Source organism: Cynocephalus volans, chromosome 7, assembly GCF_027409185.1.
Source record: "Cynocephalus volans isolate mCynVol1 chromosome 7, mCynVol1.pri, whole genome shotgun sequence".
Classification (NCBI taxonomy): domain Eukaryota; kingdom Metazoa; phylum Chordata; class Mammalia; order Dermoptera; family Cynocephalidae; genus Cynocephalus; species Cynocephalus volans.
The window spans coordinates 101252069-101272576 of record NC_084466.1 but is presented as its reverse complement, the minus strand read 5'-3'; the positions used below and the strand labels follow the sequence as shown (position 1 = coordinate 101272576).

The 20508-nt window shown below is 35.0% G+C and overlaps 1 protein-coding gene across 6 annotated transcripts in view; it reads right to left on the bottom strand.

Moving 5' to 3' along the window:
* CTNNA3 (catenin alpha 3) overlaps nt 1–20508 on the bottom strand; it is a 1664900-nt gene that overhangs the window by 1541946 nt on the left and 102446 nt on the right. For all 6 annotated transcript variants that reach the window (XM_063101675.1, XM_063101678.1, XM_063101679.1 and 3 more), the window contains one exon: nt 8901–9067. In XM_063101675.1, coding sequence (XP_062957745.1) covers nt 8901–9067 — 167 coding nt within the window. The remainder of the gene's footprint in view (nt 1–8900; nt 9068–20508) is intronic.

Sequence of the window (20508 nt, the reverse complement as noted above, 5' to 3'; positions counted from 1 at the left end):
TTCCTGCTGTTATTCCTATCAGAAAATCTGGGGGATGTGGGAACAGGTAGTGACAGCAAATGGGAACAAGGTCCAACAGGATAGAGTGATGAAAATGTTCTATAATTACATTATAGTTATTATTGCACAACACTGTTTACTTAAAATCATTAAATTGTGTGCTTAAAATGAGCTAATTTTATGGTATAGAAATCATACTTCAATAAAGCTGTTTTAAAGACAGTCTTCTAAGCATTTTATTTGAGAAAGTACAGGCACCATAAGATTGAATAAATAAACATTATACAGTTCATCCATTCTCAGACAAAACTGAACACAAACCTATTGACTCCATTCAGTGAGCTTTCCGCTAAACCACAAGGCCCTAACGCTGTGAGTTCACACTATATGCTTTCCCCAGGAGACCTGATGCAAATATTGCTTCTCCTAATGCTCATTTCCTGAGGCTTTCCAAATCTCTCTCTTGTTATATTTGCTCTTCTGAGCTACAGACATATGTTTTAGTGTCTATTATCTCTCATATGTGCCTCAAATTCAATATATCTAAAACCTACAAATTGCTTCTCCTCAAAGTAAATAGCAAACCAATGTCCTCAATACCCAGCCAGAATCCTGAAAGTCCCCTTGATGCTTCCCTCTTCCTCTGAAAGGACTCTAACCACTTTCCAAATTGTAAACTGTTCTTCCTTCCTTTCTCTTGCTCATTCCCCCACTTCACCCCATCATTTCACAGCCAGACGACTGTATCAGCCTCGTTACTAAGTTTCTCTGACTTCCCACCTACCTACCCACCAACTGCTGCCAGAGTAATGGTCCTAAAATGCCAAATCTGCTTATATACTTTCCATACGTAAAATTCTTTAATGGTTTCCAGTTAGATTTCAGACTACAATTCAAACTTTTTAACTTAGTACGTAGACTTTTCACAAGTAGGTCTATGCCTACCTCTCCAGCTTCAACTCTTGTTCCTCCCACACAATCTTTCTTCATCTCAGCCATTCAGAACTATTACAGGTCTTTGAGCATACACCATTTCCTCCAGTTAAAATGCCCTCTGGCACACCACCTGTCTTGTCTAGTTAACTCTCCCAATTCAGCCCATGTTACTCATTCAACACACCCTCTCTTGATACAATTCCAACCATGCCGTCACGACACCTTGTACCCACTTCTATCATAATAACTTATATTGTTAATTTACTCCTTATCTAATCTATAATTCCAAGAGAGCAGGACCATGGTGATATTTTTTCTGAATTGAATCCCCTGCAAATAGTACAGTGACGACCATACTGTAAGCACACACAAAATATATTTTTCCATCATTTTCTAAGTAGATGAATGAATTAATCAAATGAGAGCTAACTGGAATGATGCTTATCCCTTTTAAAAAATTAAAATTTATATAGTTTAAACTTGTGTGGTCAAAGGACACAAAATCAATTTAGACAGGAGAAATAATTTCAAAAGATTTATTGGACATCATGGTGACTGCTGTTGATAATATATTGTATATAAGATAATTGCTAAGGGAGTAGATTTTAAGTGTTATCCCCATTAAAAATGATAAGTATGTGTGGTAATTCATATGTTAAATAGCTTTATTTAAACATTACAGAATGCATACATGTATTAAAACATCATGTCATACACCATAAATATGTACAAGTTTTACTTGTCAACAAAAAATAAATTTCTTTCAAATAAATAATTTTTTTTCCCTAAAGTTTTCAAAATGAAACTTAAGACAAATCTAGCAAGTGTGCCCTATGTGTCTCTATTTCTTGTTTCTTTACATCTTAAATACTAGTCTTAACTTGCTTTTTAAAAAAAATCTTAATACAGCTTTATGCATATTGCCTAAGATTGTTTGCAGAATATACATGGCTTCTAACAGCTCTTAATTATACATTAATTTCTCCCTTTATAAACTGCTGATATTTTTAATAACAAAAAGTTTTAGAAAGTCTTTTTGTTGGTACATACCCGCCTTTTAATAATACAGGGTAGCCTCAAAAAGTGTCAGCTACCAATATGATAATGTGTGATTTTCTGTCAATTTAATAAATATTTATCATATTTAGAATCATTGTTCAGTCTACAAATGCTTTAAAACAATTTACGTAGCAAATGTTAAATGGGTCCATTACTTAATAACTTGATGCGAGTTATTATTTATTGGACCCATTTCCTATAAGACACAAACAAATTAACAAATAAACAAACAAAACCTAGCTATGGTATGATAAATGGGAAAAGTTAGAAAAGTTAGTTCAACTCAGGAGTCAAATTTATTTCATTTTTAGGAAAAAAGAACAACATTGTTCTCCAAGAGCCAAAAAGCAGGAGCAAGATACCATGGTAGAGAAAGGCAGGACAATGGAAGGAAGGCGAAAGAAAACTTATACCAGTTCTTGCCAGGTTATTTATATACTATATCTTTTAATTTTCACAAAACCCTTTCAAAGTATTCATACTAAGTTTTATTTTCCTTATAGCTTAGAAGAAAAAAACAAAGTTCACAGATTTTTAACTTTCCCAAAGTCACCCAATGGGACCCTAAGCAAATGAACAAGCACTCTGGAACCAGGAGAGTAGTACGTATATTACTTATCTCCCCAGCCAGATCTTGTGTGTGCTCTAAGTTATGTGACTGGGTCAGGGTATGAACATAAGCTTGAAAATGATCTACACCCCTACTTTGATCTGTTAACTATATAACTGCTGTATGTATTCTGTGGCAGTGCAGACTTCTGACCAATTGGCCGCCATCAGTGCATCTGTAAATCTAATAAGCCAATGTCTCTACCTGCTGGACCTCTGGGTGATTTCTTCAGAATAGGTAAACACTACACAAGTGCCCTCTCAGATGTGGGGCTCCCATGTTACAAAAGCCAAATTGCCTTTCTGAGTCTTTACAATTAATGAAATATTAAAATATCATTTTTTAATCATATTATTTGCAGCCACATGAATGGAACTGGAAACCATCATGTTAACTGGAGTAAGTCAGGCACAGAAAGATAAATACTGCATGATATCACTCATATGTGGAATCTGAAAAAAAAAAAAGATAGTTCTCATTGAAGTAGAGAGTAGAATAAAGGTTACCAGAGTCCTGGGGGGGTAGGGGGAGGAGAAGTGGTGGACTAAGGGGTACAAAACTATGCTACCTACCCTAAGTGAATCATTGTGCAGTATATGCATGTATTGAAACAACACACTGTACCCACAGATATGTACAAGTAAATGATACAACTTTTAAATAAAGGAAGAAATATTTCTTTCTCTGTCCCCTCTTACCTTTGATTTAGACTTGTTTTCCCCAAAAGAAAACATATATTTCCTTAAGGAACTAGATATAGTGCTTTTAAACCTGCCAAGTCAGGAATTCTTGATTATGAAATTATATATTAACTCAGTGCTGGGTGGCATTACTTTTCCCATTGAGAGTTGCTAGGTGACCCACGTTTGCACTATTTGGTAGTCTCAGACTATGTCCTATAAATGCTCAATCCCAATTACATCTCTGGGAGCAGTCTCAGTGGAAAGAGAATAATTTAATAGAGATAAGAAAGTATAAATAAATCAGGATACAAACTATTAATCCGAAGCGCAGAAGTTTGCATGAAATAGGTACAAACTATTAATCAAAATTAGAGTAACATTTACCTAACATCAAAAAGGAAAGATACTTCAATAGGGATGAAAAATTCTATGTTTAGAAAAAGTCACAAGAAAGAAAAGAGTAAGGCCCTAAAGAAAACATCATGAGAGCAGAGAAATTCTGTGATGCTGTACAATAAAGAACAAATACAAGAAATGTAGCAGGAACTACATAAGAATATCGGTAAAAAAAAATTAAAAGCCCAGAAGTTTACACAAAATAGTAAAGAAAAGATGGGAAGAGAGGCAGGCCTTTGTCCATTATATTCAAAACAAGGGCAAGAAATAAGAAGGTAGCCCATTGCTTTGGAAAGCCCTGTGTGTGCTCAGAAGAAGAAATTCATATTTTTTAAGTGGATGCCCTCTCCCACCACAAAAAAATTATAAGATTATTATATAGTAGGATGTGTGTGTATGCACGTGTGTGTGTGTGTGTGTGTGTGTGTGTGTGTGTGTGTGTGTGTGTGTGTGTGTGTGTGTGTGTGAAAGAGAGAGAGAGCGTGCAAGGTGAATCCAGAATTTTTAGGGAGGGCACTGTCTATAATGAGTAAAATACCTTAAGGAGTAATTTAAGGTGTATAGTGATATCCTGAGAGCACAAATTAGCAGAAGCCAAGTTGGGTGGTAAAGAGCAACTCTCCTGCATTCAAATGAACAGGAGTTTAGGGGTGTGAGGGAGAGTACATAATGTGGGGAGAAAGGAGGTAGAAGAGCAATGAAATGAAGCTGCTAAAGGATATTGAAGATTTCTAACATACAAATTGAAGCCACTTAGAATATATTGTTATGATATAGAAATCTCTCCCTTCCATGTTCCCAAGTTTCTGTAAGTCTTGCCATATTCATATACATGTCTTGTCTAGTAGGGTTGGAGAGTATTAAGTGTGTGTGTGGTCTGTATGTAAAAATTAAGGGGGAAAGACAAACTACCAATTCTGGGTGAACACATGTATAACAGGGATAGAAGGACAATCCATAAACAAAGGTATTTCAGTGGAAGCAAAAGCATGGAGTCAGAGGTGACCCTGAGAATGAGCTCCCAGAGAATTTGCACGTCTCTGGGAGAACATTATACTTGACAGGACATGGAATGAGGATTCAAACAAATTATATAAAGATCCAAATGACAAGTAGATCCCAGAACACAAGTGGATTTTGAACATAAGTAAGTGGATTACAATTGGAAAATTAAGGTCAGGGAAAAAGAAAAGAAAAGAAAAGAAATCAAAGCAAGCAAGCAATAGTCACCTAGAGCACTCATTGGGCTATTAAGGGTCATGCCAAACTAACTTCATTTCCTTTATAACAGAGGTTGAGATTACTAGACTGATAAATCCACAATGCCACAGACAGTATATCTTGATTTCAAGAAAGTCTTTGAAAAAGTGCTTGAGGATGCAATAAAGAAGCATGGTTTATACAGTAGTACAATGAAGCGAGCTTGAAGCCTATTTCAACAACTTTACTCAAAATGTGTTAAAATTTGATTGGTGTGTTATCTAAAAGGAAGATATGACATTTTCCATGTCATTAAACATCTTTTTCATGAACAAATTTGAAAATTACATCAGGTTAGAAGGAGAAGACAAAAGTCAAGAGTCAAAAAGATCTTGAACTGTAACAAAAAGCAGAATTAATAAGACAAAATTCAACAAATATAAATGTAACATTTACCTTTACATACAAAAAGAATAAAACTAGTACCAGATAAGGAAGACCTGGACTAAGAGTAGTTTGATCTCAGAGACTTGGAAGTTTTAATTGTTCTCAAAATCAATATGAATCAACAGTGTGGACAAGACTATTGTAATAGGTAAGATAACGTCAGACATTAAATCAGGGACATAACTGTCCAATTATAATTATGGAATGTTCACATTAGAAAGTTTGTTTTGATTTCAAGATGTTTTGATTTCATTATTTTATTGGAGTTACCTGCAATCTAGAATATGCATAGAAAATGATTCACAGAAATGTTTTTGCAGACTTCTGTTTCTTGTGATAGCAAATTAGAAATACAGTACAGTCCTCTGCTAAAGAAAACAAGTAAGGTTTGATGAAATATAAAATACTTCATCTTAAAAACATGAAAGAGCTAATAAGACAGTGAGGAATTTCCAGAGATGAGTTTCAGGAGAGGCAATGTTCACTGCAGAATCAAAGATAGCCATTTACATGAGAAGACAAGACACCATGAGGAAAAACCAGGAAAACAACAGCAGAAGCAGACATCCAGGAAGTCCAGATACTGGATTTTTTTAAACCTTGATCATAAGGCAATTCTGCTTACCATGTTCAAGTAGATCAAAATAAAGATTGAAAATTTCAGCAGGAAACTAAAAATCATACAAAGGAACATAGCCAATTTGGAAAAGATATAGAAATTTTAGAGTATTCAGAATGGTCTGAAAACTGTCTTACAATTAATGTCCAACGGTCAAGAAACTTTTAGCCTAGATAAAAGAAGACATTACTAAGTCCTAGGAGTAATCACTAGTTATTTGAAAATGACTTTTCTATTTCCTTGATTTTGTGTTGCTCCAAAAAATAAAATCAGAAGCAGTGGACAGAAATAGAAGGGAAGTGGCTTTAAGCTCAGTTTGAGGTAAATGTCTGCAACAATTAGAATTGTTCAAAATCAGGCTCACTATCTCACAGAATTGAAATTATTATTTCTGTTAGTGATTACATATTGTTAGATAGTTGTACGTATTGCATATTGTAGAAAAGAGTCTTTCTACTTCAGATCAAATATTAAGAATATAAGGGCACTGATATTTCTCCACTATAATTCTTTTGGTTCCAAGTTAAGTATAAAATAACCACAAATATTAATAGAAAAATTCCAGAACAATATTTCCCAAAGTATGATTTTTAAGAGGAGTTCTGGTGTCAAAATATTTGGGAAACTCTGGCTTAAGCAAAGTTAAACATTTTTCTTTGCTATACTATTTCTCTATAACTTTAATATGCTCATGTGCATCAAAAACATCCAAAGGGAATTTCTGTGTGCAGCACTGATCACAAAATAACCCAAACATTTTTCTGTTCCATATTTATAAGACAGGTTCTAAAGAATATTTTGGGGAGATTTTGGGCTAAATAATTCTAATCCTGATGATCTCAAAAACAATTTAGTGTCTTTATTTTACGTGAAATCTCAGAAGAGTTGAATTGATAACACAATTCACATATAAACTTTTCATGAGGATGAAATCATGAAAAACTATCACAATTTGCCACAAAAGGTCTTCCTTTCTCTTTAATAAGATGCCACTTCCTTTTTCATAGATAAAGTATCATTGTTGTACCATACAAACTTTTAAGTGACTTAAATAATCAAGCCCAAGTTCAGGCTCCAACAGGCACCAAGAAACTTGGGAGAGGATGGTTGGAGTTAAGAATGCCTCTGACATATCTGTCTTCCTTTATCAACCTGTTGTAAGACCATGAACTTGTCTATACTTTTAAAAGCTATTTGTAGTTAAAGCTGTTCTAAGCTTGGAGTAATAAGTTCCAAAAGTTTTCATTTTTTTTCCTATTGCCTTCAGTGAGTTACTTAAATTCAATATGGATCTTTTCTCCTCTGTAAAATAGTAATCATAATCATAAAGCTGTTGTGAAAATTGAATTAAAGGAAATAATCCAGCATAATGCTTGGCACACTATAAAAACTCAGTAAATATTAACTATAATTTTTATTTCAAAAGGTGGTACTTTGTTTCTGTTTGATCTACAATATCCACCTGCTTCATTTGAGTGACATAATACATGTGAATTAACTACCACTGTGCCTAGCTCTTAGTGGACACTCAATTAAAACGGTAGTGAAGGTGGTAGTGTTCTTTAAACACAGTTACCTCCTAATTGATTATAAAGGTGACAATTTTCACCTTACAAAAGCTCTTCATACTGCCTACTTCAACAAACTTAGAGTATAAAACACAGGAAATATCGGGTCATTGAAACTAGGAATTACCTGGCACTTAATCTTTTGCATCTATTTCTTGTTTATAGCATTTATGAATCTCTGCACTCACATATGAGAAAAATGAATCTCAGAAATGTTCAGGGATTTGTCTAAAGTTACTCAACAAACCAATAACCAAGTAACAAGAAACTGTGCTCAATCATATCATTTACAAGTCCACTAGTAGACAGCTGCTGGTAAGGGAACTAATCCCTTTCCTTAAAAGCTACCTTAAAAATAAAAGTATTAAATTGCTTTTTTACAGTAATAAAACTATCAAAAGAAAAGAAACATGAAAGTTCAAAGGGAAAATCACTCTAGTGTTAAAACAAGCAATACTGCATACAAGAAAGATGCAAAGAAAGGTTTAGCTTAACTAGAGAAAATGATTTTGACAAGAAGGTCAATCAAATAAAGCCATCATTTGTTTAATAGAGTGGTGATATTATAATCACCAGGAGTCTTTATGAAAACACAGATGTATTTATGGACAAAAGTATAAGGGTCCTATTTAAATCAGGAAATACAGCAGAGATTTCAAGAGGTTCTCTGCAACCTTTTCATCTGGACACTATAAATGACTTGGTCAAACTAAATTAAGAAAGTAAAAAGAGCTTTAATAAAATTCTCTTTCTACTGAAACTATGCTAAATGGATTTGTCTGGCAAAATAAAGCAAGCAGGATGTCTTCCTACTTTTTTATCCTCTCAGTTAAAAGATATTCTTTATTCATATTAAATACATTTATACACTTTCATAATGGATTACTACAGATATTTCAGACTACTTGTAAACATTCACTGTTTATCCTGGATCAAGAGAAGGTGGCAAAGTATCATTCATTTACAAACTAGGAAAAACTTCCAAATATCTTAACCTTTAAGGTTTCTATTTCTCAAATTACTTATATTTAAATATTTATTATATATTATCTGTATGATAATAGATATGCATAATGTTATGTTATTATTTATTTATATAGAGCATAATAATTTAAATATTATCAAAAACCTATAACTTTCTCCTAACCATTTCCTCATAAGCAAGCCAGTTCTGTTCAGTTTCCCACTGGCTTTAGGACTAACTTCTGGCTTCGTTCTTCTGAGGTATACATTAGTCTTCACGACCCAATCTAGTCAGCTTCTGATGGGTGGCATTACAAAATGAGCGTGAAGCCAAGATGCACCAGGATTGATGCCACGTTCAGAGAATGGAATTAGAAGTGAGAACAATACCAAGGTAAATTAAGCCATCTTTTACTTACAGCTGACACGTGCTGCAAAAGACACATGACATCAATCATGTCTGCAAGGATAAGGAGTCTGGTAACTGCAGCCAACAAGGCACGAGCGGCTTGAACCACAGCTTCCCTTTTCGGGACATAACAAGGGTCATCTGTAAATCTCTCAGCTGATACTTTCAGAGCTTCACCTGAAAAACACAATCCCAAATAACATACTTGGTTTCAACTATTCTTATTTCACCATTTGTCAGCCAACATAATTCCAAGTTCATTCCATGACTAAGCATAATATTAAAATACTATCAGTTGACACTAGAACGTTGTCTCTTAATAAACAATGCAATTTCAAATTGGCATTTGTTTTCGATGAATGCTCCGGAATTAAGAAGCGTGAAGACATCTTCCAGCAAGAAAATTGTGCTCAATTCACTGGCAACATCTAGTAAAATTGCTGTCAACTTCTGCATTTGCTGAATCTCACTTTTTGTGAAAGGTTTCATTACTAAGACTTCAATGATAAACAATTCTGTTTTTAAAAATAAGGTAAATCTTCATTGAGTTATTTTCCAAGTCAATGGATGTTAGAAAACAGCTAACCCTTAAGATAGCATAGCAGCTCTTTGATAAAAGTTTAACGTAGGCAGATTTATTCTAAACTATCAATATAATGAACAAACTATATCCTAAACTTACTCAAAGAAATAATACTTCATAATGCATTCTTGTTATAGAAATATAATGTCCACTATTTCTAAGGTCTTTTCATTTAAAGTATTTTATTATAAAAGTAATATGTACTCATTTGCTCTTTAAAGTTGCAAGTTCAGAAGTATATAAAATAAAAGTAAAAAGTCTCCCTTTACCCTCTTCTAGTAATATAACTGATGGAGAATTACCACATCTACTATTTTTTAAAGTTTTTTTTCTTTTTTTAATTTAATCAATGTACAATGTAGTTGATTTTCATATTCCTTTACCGATTCCTCCCTCCTTTTTCCTCTCCCCCCCTCCCACCCATCAACATCATATCTGTTCACTTGTCTTAACAAGTTCAAGGAATTGTGATTGTTATGTCTTCTTCCCTGCCCACCCCTGTATGATTGTATACTTATTTATTTATTTTTAGCTCCCACAAATAAGTGAAAACGTGGTATTTCTCTTTCTGTGCCTGACATATTTCACTTAATATAATTTTTTCTAAGTCCATCCATGTTGCTGCAAATGATAGTATTTCATTCTTTTTTAGAGCAGAGTAGTATTCCACTGTGTAGATATACCAGTTTCATTATCCACTCATCTGATGATTGACATTTGGGCTGGTTCTAACTCTTGGCTACTGTAAATAGTGCCGCAATAAACATGGGAGTACAGGTCTCCCTTAGGCATGATGATTTCCATTCCTCTGGGTATATTCCCAGCAGTGGAATAGCTGGGTCATATGGTATATCTACTTGTAATTGTTTGAGGAACCTCCAAACCATTTTCCATAAAGGCTGCACCATTTTGCAGTCCCAGCAACAGTGCAGGAGGGTTCCTTTTTCTCTGCAACCTCACCAGTATTTATCATTCTCAGTCTTTTGGATATTAGCAATCCTAACTGGAGTGAGATGGTATCTCACTGTGGTTTTGATTTGCATTTCCCGAATGCTGAGTGATGTTGAGCGTTTTTTCATCTGTGTTTTGGCCATTAGTATATCTTCCTTTGAGAAATGCCTGTTCATCTCCTTTGCCCATGTTTTTAATTGGGTTACTTTGTTTTTTTGCTGTAAAGCTGTTTGAGTTCCTTGTATATTCTGGATATTAATCCTTTGTCAGATGTATATTTTGCAAATATTTTCTTCCACTCTGTTGGCTGTCTTCTCACTCAGTTAATTGTTTCTTTAGCTGTGCAGAAGCTTTTTAGTTTGATATAATCCCATTTGTTTATTTTCCCTTTGATTGCCTGTGCTTTGGGGGTCATATTCATGAAGTCTGTACCAATACTACTTCCTAGAGTGTTTCCCCTATGATTTCTTTAAGGAGTTTTATTGTTTGAGGATGTATATTTAATTCTTTAATCCATTTTGAGTTGATTTTGATATACGTTGAGAGTTATGGGTCTAGTTTCATTCTCCTGCATATGTATATACAGTTTTCCTAGCAACATTTGCTGAAGAGGCAGTCTCTTACCCAGTGTGTAGACTTGGTGCCTTGGTCAAAGATCAGATGGCTGTAGGTGTATGGGCTGATTTCTGGATTCTCTATTCTATTCCATTGATCCGTTTGCCTGTTTTTATACCAGTACCATGCTGTTTTTGTTATTAAAGCTTTGTAATATAATTTAACATCGGGTAGTGTTATGCCTCCAGCTTTATTGTTTTTTGCTCAGAATTCCTTTGGCTATTGATGGTCTTTTGTTATTCCATATAAATGTTAGGATAGTTTTTTTCCCTTTCAGAGAAAAATGTCATTGGAATTTTGATGTGGATTGCACTGAATTTGTAGATCACTTTGAGTAGTATGGACATTTTCACAATATTAATTCTTCCAATCCAAGAGCATAAGATATCTTTCCATCTTATTGTCTCCTCTTTAATTTCTCCCAACAGTAGTTCGTAGTTCTCTTCATAGGGATTTTTCACATCCTTGTTTTTTTTTTTGTTTTTGTTTTTGTTTTTTCACTTGGAAGTTTTATTTGGATATGATTGTAATAGGTTCATGAAAAGTGTGGGCCCCAAGGTTGTACAGACCAAATGAGCACTTCTTTTGCCTGAGGCTCCTGACAAGGGTCCATTTACTGATAAAAAATGTTGCTGCTTAGATGAATTTTCAATTTTTGCATACATAGGATAATTTAAGCAAATGTTGCATCTAGAACAAGCTAATATCACCCTAGGGTACAATATTAACATGCACATCTTCAAGAAATAGAAGGTTGCTTCTTAAAAGTAACATTTTATGAGTCACAATATTTTTTTCTTTGTATTCTCCTATTTTTTTTTGGCATAGCCCTTTTTTTATTGTTTATGAATATTCATGAGATACAAAGTTGATTGCCACTACTCATGCCCAAGATGTGATGGCCAGATCCATACTGGCAGCATGCCCATTACTACAAATTGTGATTATACCCCACGTCCCCCACCCAAATATCCCTGACCTCCCTCCCCATCCCCCTTACCCTCACTCCACTTTGTATCCCTGGTTATTCTCTCTCCCTCTGCAAGTCCAACACACCAGTGTGGTTTTTCTTTCCTTCCTTCTTTCTCTCTCAGCTCCCACTTAACAGTGAGCACATCACATCCTTGGTTAACTTTATTCCTAAGTATTTTATTTTTTTTTTTGGTGGCTATTGTAAATGGGCTAGCTTTCTTGATTTCTTTTTCTGCATGTTCACTGTTGGAGTATAGAAATGCTACTGATTTTTGTGTGTTGATTTTATATCCTGCAACTTTACTGAAATCATTTATCAACTCTAAGAGTTTTTCTGTAGAGGCTTTAGGCTGTTCGATATATAGGATCATGTCATCTGCAAACAGGGACAGTTTGACTTCATCTTTTCCAATCTGGATGCCCTTTATTTCCTTCTCTTCTCTGATTGCTCTGGCTAATACTTCCAACACTATGTTGAATAGGAGTGGTAAGAGTGGGCATCCTTGTCTAGTTCCTGTTCAGGATGACATTGGCAGTGTGCTTATCATATATGGCTTTATTTATGCTGAGATACTTGCCATCTACACCTAACTGGTAAAGAGTCTTTATCATGAAAGAATGTTGAATTTTGTCAAATGCTTTTTCAGAATATATAGAGATGATCATATGGTCTTTGTCTTTGCTTTTATTGATGTGGTGTATCACATTTATTGATGTGTATGTGTTGAACCAACCTTACATCCCAGGGATGAATCCCACTTGATCACGGTGTATAATTTTGTGTATGTGTTGCTGTATTCTGTTAGCTAGTATTTTATTGAGGATTTTTGCATGTGTATTCATCAATGATATTGGCCTATAGTTTTCTTTTCTCATTATATATTTGTCTGGTTTTGGTATCAGAGTGACGTTTGCTTCATAGAATGAGTTTGGGAGAATGGCCTCTGTTTCAATCTTTTGGAATAGTTTGTAGAGAATTGGTGTCAATTCCTCTTTAAAGGTTTGGTAGAATTCTGCAGTGGACACATCTGGTCCTGGGCTTTTCTTTGTTGGGAGCCTTCTGATAACAGCTTCAATCTCTTATATTGTTATTGGTCTGTTCAGATTTTCTACATCTTCTTGGCTCAGTTTTGGTAGTTTGTGTTTCCAGAAATTTATCCATTTCCTCCAGATTTTCAAATTTGTTGGCATACAGTTGTTTTTAGTAGTCTCTAATGATTTCTTGTATTTCTGAGGTATCAGTTATAATATCACCTTTTTCATTTCTAGTTTTTGTTATTTGGGTCTTCTCTCATCTTTTTTTAGTTAGCCTTGCTAATGGTTTGTCAATTTTATTTATCTTTTCAAAAAAGCAACTTTTTGATTCATTGATCTTTTGTATCATTTTGGGGGATTTCTATTTCATTAAATTCTGCTCTGATCTTAATTATTTCTTTCCATGTACTAACTTTAGGTTTGGATTGTTCTTGGTTTTCTAGTTCTTTAAGGTGAAGTGTTAGGTTGTTTACTTGCCATCTTTCCATTCTTATGAAGTAAGCATTTAATGAAATAAATTTCCCCCTTAGGGGGAAATAAATTTCTCACAGGTTTTGGTATGATGTGTCATTATTTTCATTAGTTTCAAGAAATGTTTTGATTTCCTGTTTAATTTCTTCTTGGACCGATATGTCATTAAGTAGAATGCTGTTTAATTTCCATGTGTTTGTATAGTTTCCAGAGTTTCATTTGTTATTGATCTCTAATTTTAATCCATTGTGATCTGAAAAAATACATGGAATAATTCCAGTTTTTCTAAATTTGTTGAGATGTGCTTTATTACCTAACGTGATCTATCCTGGAGAATGTTCCATGTGCTGATGAGAAGAATGAATATTCTGAGGTTGTTGGATGGAGTGTTCTATAGATATCTGCCAAGTCCAGTTGATCGAAAGTGTTGTTTAGATATTGTGTTTCTCTGCTGATTCTTTCCCTAGATGATCGGCCCAATATTGACAGTGGAGTGTTCAGGTCCCCTGCTATAATGGTATTAGTGTCTATTTCATTCTTTAGGTCTAATAGTGTTTGCTTTATAAATCTGGCTGCTCCAACATTGGGTGTGTACATATTTATGATTGTTATGTCCTCTTGATGGATAAATCCTTTTATCGTTATATAGTGGCTTTCTTTACCTCTTTTTATGGTTTTTGGTTTAAAGTCTATTTTATCTGATATAAGAATAGCTACTCCATCTCATTTTTCATTTCTATTTGCATGGTATATCTTTTTCCATCCTTTCACTCTTAATCTATGTGTATCTTTACAGGTGAGGTGAGTCTCTTGAAGGCAGCATATAGTTGGGTCCACCTTTTGAATCCAGTCAGTCAATCTGTGTCTTTAGAGTGGGGAATTTAATCCTTTTACATTTAGAGTTACTATTGAAAGGTGTTGACTTACTCGTAGCATTTTACTGATTTTCATCTGGATGTCTTAAGTATCTTTTGTTCCTTTCTTTCTGATTTACTGTTTGTCTTCTGTATTTGTTGGTTTCTGGTGGTGGTAGATAAACTATTTTTTTCTTTATTTTTAACATTTTTGTTTTATGGTAGGTTTTGTTCTTTCTTGAGTATTCATGGTGGTGATGGTTGTTTTCCAGGTATCAAACCCAGTACTCCCTTGAGAATTTCTTGTAAGGCTGGTCGTGTGGTAGTGAACTCCTGCAGTTTTTGCTTGTCTGAGAAATATACTATTTGTCTTTCATTTTGGAAGGATAGCGTTGCTTGGTAAAGTATTCTTGGCTGGTAATCTCTGTCCTATAGTGTTTTGAATATATCATCCCATTCTTTTCTGGCTTTTAGGGTTTCTGATGAAAAGTCTCATGTCAGTCTGATTGGGGCTACCTTATGGGTGATTTGACACTTCTCTCTTGCAGCTTTTAAGATTCTTTCTTTGTCTTTGAGTTTTGCCAATTTGACTATAACATGTCTTGGAGAGAGGATCTTTTTTGGTTGAATATGTTTGGGGATCATTGAGCTTCCTGAATATGAAGATCTGTGACTTTCCCTATACCTGGGAAGTTTTCTGCCATTATTTTATTGAATATGTTTTCAATGCCATTTCCTTTTTCCTCCCTTTCTGGAATACTCATGATTCAGATATGTGAGCACTTAAGGTTGTCTGTTATCTCTATTAGATTTTCTTCAATGTTTTTAATTCTTTCTTCTTTTTTTTTTTTTTTTTTTTTTTGTCCACGTGTGTTACTTCAAACAGCCTGTCTTCAAGGTCAGAACGTCTCTCTTCTGCTTGTTCTAGCCTGCTGGTTAAACTCTGTTTGTTTGTTTGTTTGTTTTTGTTTTTGTTTTATTTCATTGTTTGAATTCTTCAACTCCACAAACTCTTCTACATTCTTTTCCAGGGCATTGATTTCTTTGTACATTTCTTCTTTCAGGTCCTGTATACTTTTTCTCATTTCATTGTATTGTCTAACTGAGTTTTCCTGTATCTCATTTCGTTTCCTTAGAATTGTTGCTCAAAATTCCTTGTCGGTCATTTCAAGGACTTCCTGTTCTATAGGATCTAGAGCTTGAGAGTTATTATTACCCTTTGGTGGTGGTGTACTTTCTTGATTTTTCATATTTCTGGTATCTTTTCTTTGGTGTTTAGTCATTGTGGCAGGGGATTTCACAGTCCACTTGTTTGACCCTAATGTCTGGCTAGGATCCTGCAGGGACTGCCAATTTGGCATGGCTGCCTCCATGCCTATGGGCGGGAGGCTTGGGCCTCTCTGGGTGGGAGGCTCAGGCCTCTCTGGCCTGGGCTGGGAGTCCCACACACTCGCCTGGGCTTGGAGACCCACAACAGTGCCTTCCTGCTCTGGTGCAGGTGGCTTGGGGCACAGGGGTCCAGCAGTTCTCAGGCCTCTCTGGAAGCCTCTCTGGGTGGTGTGCACTGGCCTGGGCTTTTTTTTTAAGTTTTTAAATATAAACTTGTTTTTATTATAAAAGTAATATGTGTTCATTACTTTTAAATAATTCACCATATTGAAGATATAAAGGGAAAATTTTTAAATTCTCCATACTAATTCCCAAAAACACAGACTATTCAGCTCTTGCATATTTACCCAGAAATTTTTCCATATTTTTCTGTTTTATGTGGGTACTTCAATACATAATAAGAGGGTACTTCAAAACATTGTGGATAATGAAATTAAAAGATAATACAAATATTTTATGAACTCTTTGAAAACCTCTCAGATATGTGTATTATATATATATATATGTTTTATACAGAGAGGGATTTTATGTCATAAAAAATATATAGTTATTTCATATGTTATAATGGAAAATATAAAAGATATAAATATTGGGGCTTTTCACAACTGGTATATGGTAGAAATTTTTTACAACTCATTCTTTTCATTTATCAACGTATTTTCTTTTCACACTGGGATATAGAGAATATAGCACAATAATTGACAGTGTGCACTCTGGAGCCACATTGCTTCAATGTTTCTGTCCTAGTACCTTGGACAAGTCACTTAACCTCTTTATGCCTCACTTTCCTCTTTTGTAAATGGAAAAATAATAATAACACCTACTACTTTTATAAGGATTAAATAAGAGCAGTGCTTGGCACTTAGTAAACATTTAATTAGCTAGTATTGTCATTCTTTTTAATTCTTGCATTAAGTTATATTTTACTGATACACTATAATTTATTTTACAAGGCCCCTACTGAACATGTAACTCATTTCTAACTTTTTCCTATTTCAAACAATACTGCAAAGAAATATATATCTTTGCATTCATGAGCAAGTTTAGCTGTAGGATAAAGTCTTAAAAGTAGAATTTCTTCATCAAGGGGCAAATAAATTTTAAGTTTTGCTATATATTGCCCAAAAATTCTCCAAAACACAGTCATCCCACCAATATAAAAGGGTCTATCCTATGTAATCCATGAATATTTTAATTTTTATTTATTCATGAACGTCAGCATAAAGGTAATGAAATAAATTATTTTTATTAAATAAAACAAAAAAACATTGTTTCTTATAATGGAAAAAACCTGTGAAGAGAGTCTGAGACTGTCTCAACATGTTAACATGTTTCATTTAGCTCTCTTCAGCAATAGCAAGTTAGGAACTCACTGTGAAGTCAGACACTTCGGAGATCAAATTCTCATGTACCACCACTAGTTCTGGGAACTTCGACATTTAAATACTTTGTGTCCTCATCTCTAGGAAAGGGATAAAAATATTACTTATCTCACAATGTTTCTGGGACAATTTACATGAGATAGTTCATATAATTTATTTAGCACAGTATCTGAACATGGAAAACATTCAACAAACCTTAGCTATTATTTTTCAATTTCTAGTAGAGATGATAAATTTTTTTTTTTTAATTTTGATTTTGTCGATATACATTGTGGCTGATTATTGCTCCCCATCACCAAAACCTCCCTCCCCCCACCCCCCCCAACAATGTCCTTTCTGTTTGCTTGTCATATCAACTTCAAGTAATTGTGGTTGTTATATCTTCTTCCCCCCCGCCCCGGTTTTTTGTTTTTTGGTTTTTTTTGTGTGTGTGTGTGTGTGTGTGAATTTATATATTAATTTTTAGCTCCCACCAATAACTGAGAACATGTGGTATTTCTCTTTCTGTGCCTGACTTGTTTCACTTAATATAATTCTCTCAAGGTCCATCCATGTTGTTGCAAATGGCAGTATTTCATTCATTTTTATAGCTGAGTAGTATTCCATTGTGTCGATGTACCACATTTTCCGTATCCACTCATCTGATGATGGACATTTGGGCTGGTTCCAACTCTTGGCTATTGTAAAGAGTGCTGCGATGAACATTGGGGAACAGGTATACCTTCGACTTGATGATTTCCATTCCTCTGGGTATATTCCCAACAGTGGGATAGCTGGGTCGTATGGTAGATCTCTCTGCAATTGTTTGAGGAACCTCCATACCATTTTCCATAGAGGCTGCACCATTTTGCAGTCCCACCAACAATGTATGAGAGTTCCTTTTTCTCCGCAACCTCGCCAGCATTTATCGTTCAGGGTCTTTTGGATTTTAGCAATCCTAACTGGGATTAGATGGTATCTCAGTGTGGTTTTGATTTGCATTTCCTGGATGCTGAGTGATGTTGAGCATTTTTTCATATGTCTGTTGGCCATTTGTATATCTTCCTTAGAGAAATGCCTACTTACCTCTTTTGCCCATTTTTTAATTGGGTTGCTTGTTTACGTCTTGTAAAGTTGTTTGAGTTCCTTATATATTCTGGATATTAATCCTTTGTCAGATGTATATTTTGCAAATATTTTCTCCTACTCTGTTGGTTGTCTTTTAACTCTGTTAATTGTTTCTTTTGCTGTGCAGAAGCTTTTTAGTTTGATATAATCCCATTTGTTTATTTTTCCTTTGGTTGCCCGTGCTTTTGGGGTCGTATTCATGAAGTCTGTGTCCAGTCCTATTTCCTGAAGTGTTTCTCCTATGTTTTCTTTAAGAAGTTTTATTGTTTCAGGGTGTATATTTAAATCCTTAATCCATTTTGAGTTGATTTAAGTATACGGTGAGAGGTATGGATCTAGTTTCATTCTCCTGCATATGGATATCCAGTTATCCCAGCACCATTTGCTGAAGAGGCAGTCCCTTCGCCAGTGAATAGGCTTGGTGCCTTTGTCAAAGATCATATGGCAGTAAGTGTGTGGGTTGATTTCTGGATTCTCTATTCTATTCCATTGGTCAGTGTGTCTGTTTTTATGCCAGTACCATACTGTTTTGGTTATTATAGCTTTGTAGTATAGCTTAAAGTCAGGTAGTGTTATGCCTCCAGCTTTATTTTTTTTGCTCAGCATTGCTTTGGCTATGCGTGGTCTTTTATTGTTCCATATAAATGTCTGGATAGTTTTTTCCATTTCTGAGAAAAATGTCTTTGGAATTTTGATGGGGATTGCATTGAATTTGTATATCACTTTGGGTAGTATGGATGTTTTCACTATGTTGATTCTTCCAATCCAAGAGCATGGGATATCTTTCCATCTTCTTGTATCCTCTCTAATTTCTCTCAGAAGTGGTCTGTAGTTCTCATTATAGAGATTTTTCACCTCCTTGGTTAACTCAATTCCTAAGTATTTTATTTTTTTGGTGGCTATTGTAAATGGGCAGGCTTTCTTGATTTCTCGTTCTGCATGTTCACTATTGGAGAAAAGAAATGCTACTGATTTTTGTGTGTTGATTTTGTATCCTGCTACTCTGCTGAAATCATTTATCACCTCCAAGAGTTTTTTTGTAGAGGCTTTAGGCTGTTCGATATATAGGATCATGTCATCTGCAAACAGGGACAGTTTGACTTCTTCTTTTCCAATCTGGATGCCCTTTATTTCCTTCTCTTCTCTGATTGCTCTGGCTAGTACTTCCAACACTATGTTGAATAGGAGTGGTGAGAGTGGGCATCCTTGTTTAGTTCCTGTTCTTAAGATGATAAATTTTTAAAACCAATAAAGAGGTGATTTTTATGTGCCTCCCCACAAGTAAGAATTGCTGCTAGGAGACTGTTAAAAACTGAACTGACCTCCAACATTTAAAGAGCAGATGAATTACCTTTTCTTGTAATTCTGAATTGGAAAGTCATGCCTTTCCTAAAATAATGTCTTTGACTACATGCTAAAACTAAATATGTACCAAAAAATAATTAACATGCTTTCTTATTCCCCAAATGTTGGGATGTTGAATAACTAACTGAAGAATTATACTCAGAAAAAGATTATTTTAAAAAAATAAAAACTTTTATAGTCTTGTCTCTGTTAAGGTAATATGAAGAGCCAGCCAGGTAGTACTGTTAGGAAGAGAAAAGTCACTCCCAAATACATTAATAAAGATGTAGGGCTGGCTGATTAACTCAGTTGGTTAGATCTCAATGTTATAACACAAAAGTCAAGGGTTCAGATCCCTGCACAAGAAACAGAAAATATACAACAAATTTCCTTTCCATCCAGAACATTAGCATCTATGCTTTATGAAGTCTACATGTGGGCAGATGGCAGGAGTGCACCCAGGGACCCCAGAAGCCACTACAGTCAGCCCTCACCCTGCAGACAGAGGAGCAAGTCTGTGGTCTACCACAGCCACTGCCATAGCCACTACCACCGCAAGATTGGCTCATCACCAAAACAGCATCCACAGTCAACTGCACTAACACAAGAGCCATCAGCAGAGCCTAGAGAAAGAGGTGAGCAAGCGCAGACCCATAACTCAGTAACCTGACTCACAAGGGGAATTATGCTGCCACACACAATGGCACACCTGGGTATGGGAGGTATATGTATAGCCCATGTGGCTGTCTTGATCTGGAGAAAGACACACACAGGACCCCCCAATAACACAGAAATCCAGTATACCTGTATTAGTCCATTTTTGCTGCTTATAACCAAACATTTGAAACTGGGTGATTTATAAAGAAAATGAAGTTTATTGTGTACTGTTTCAGAGGCTAGAAAGTCCAAAGTTCA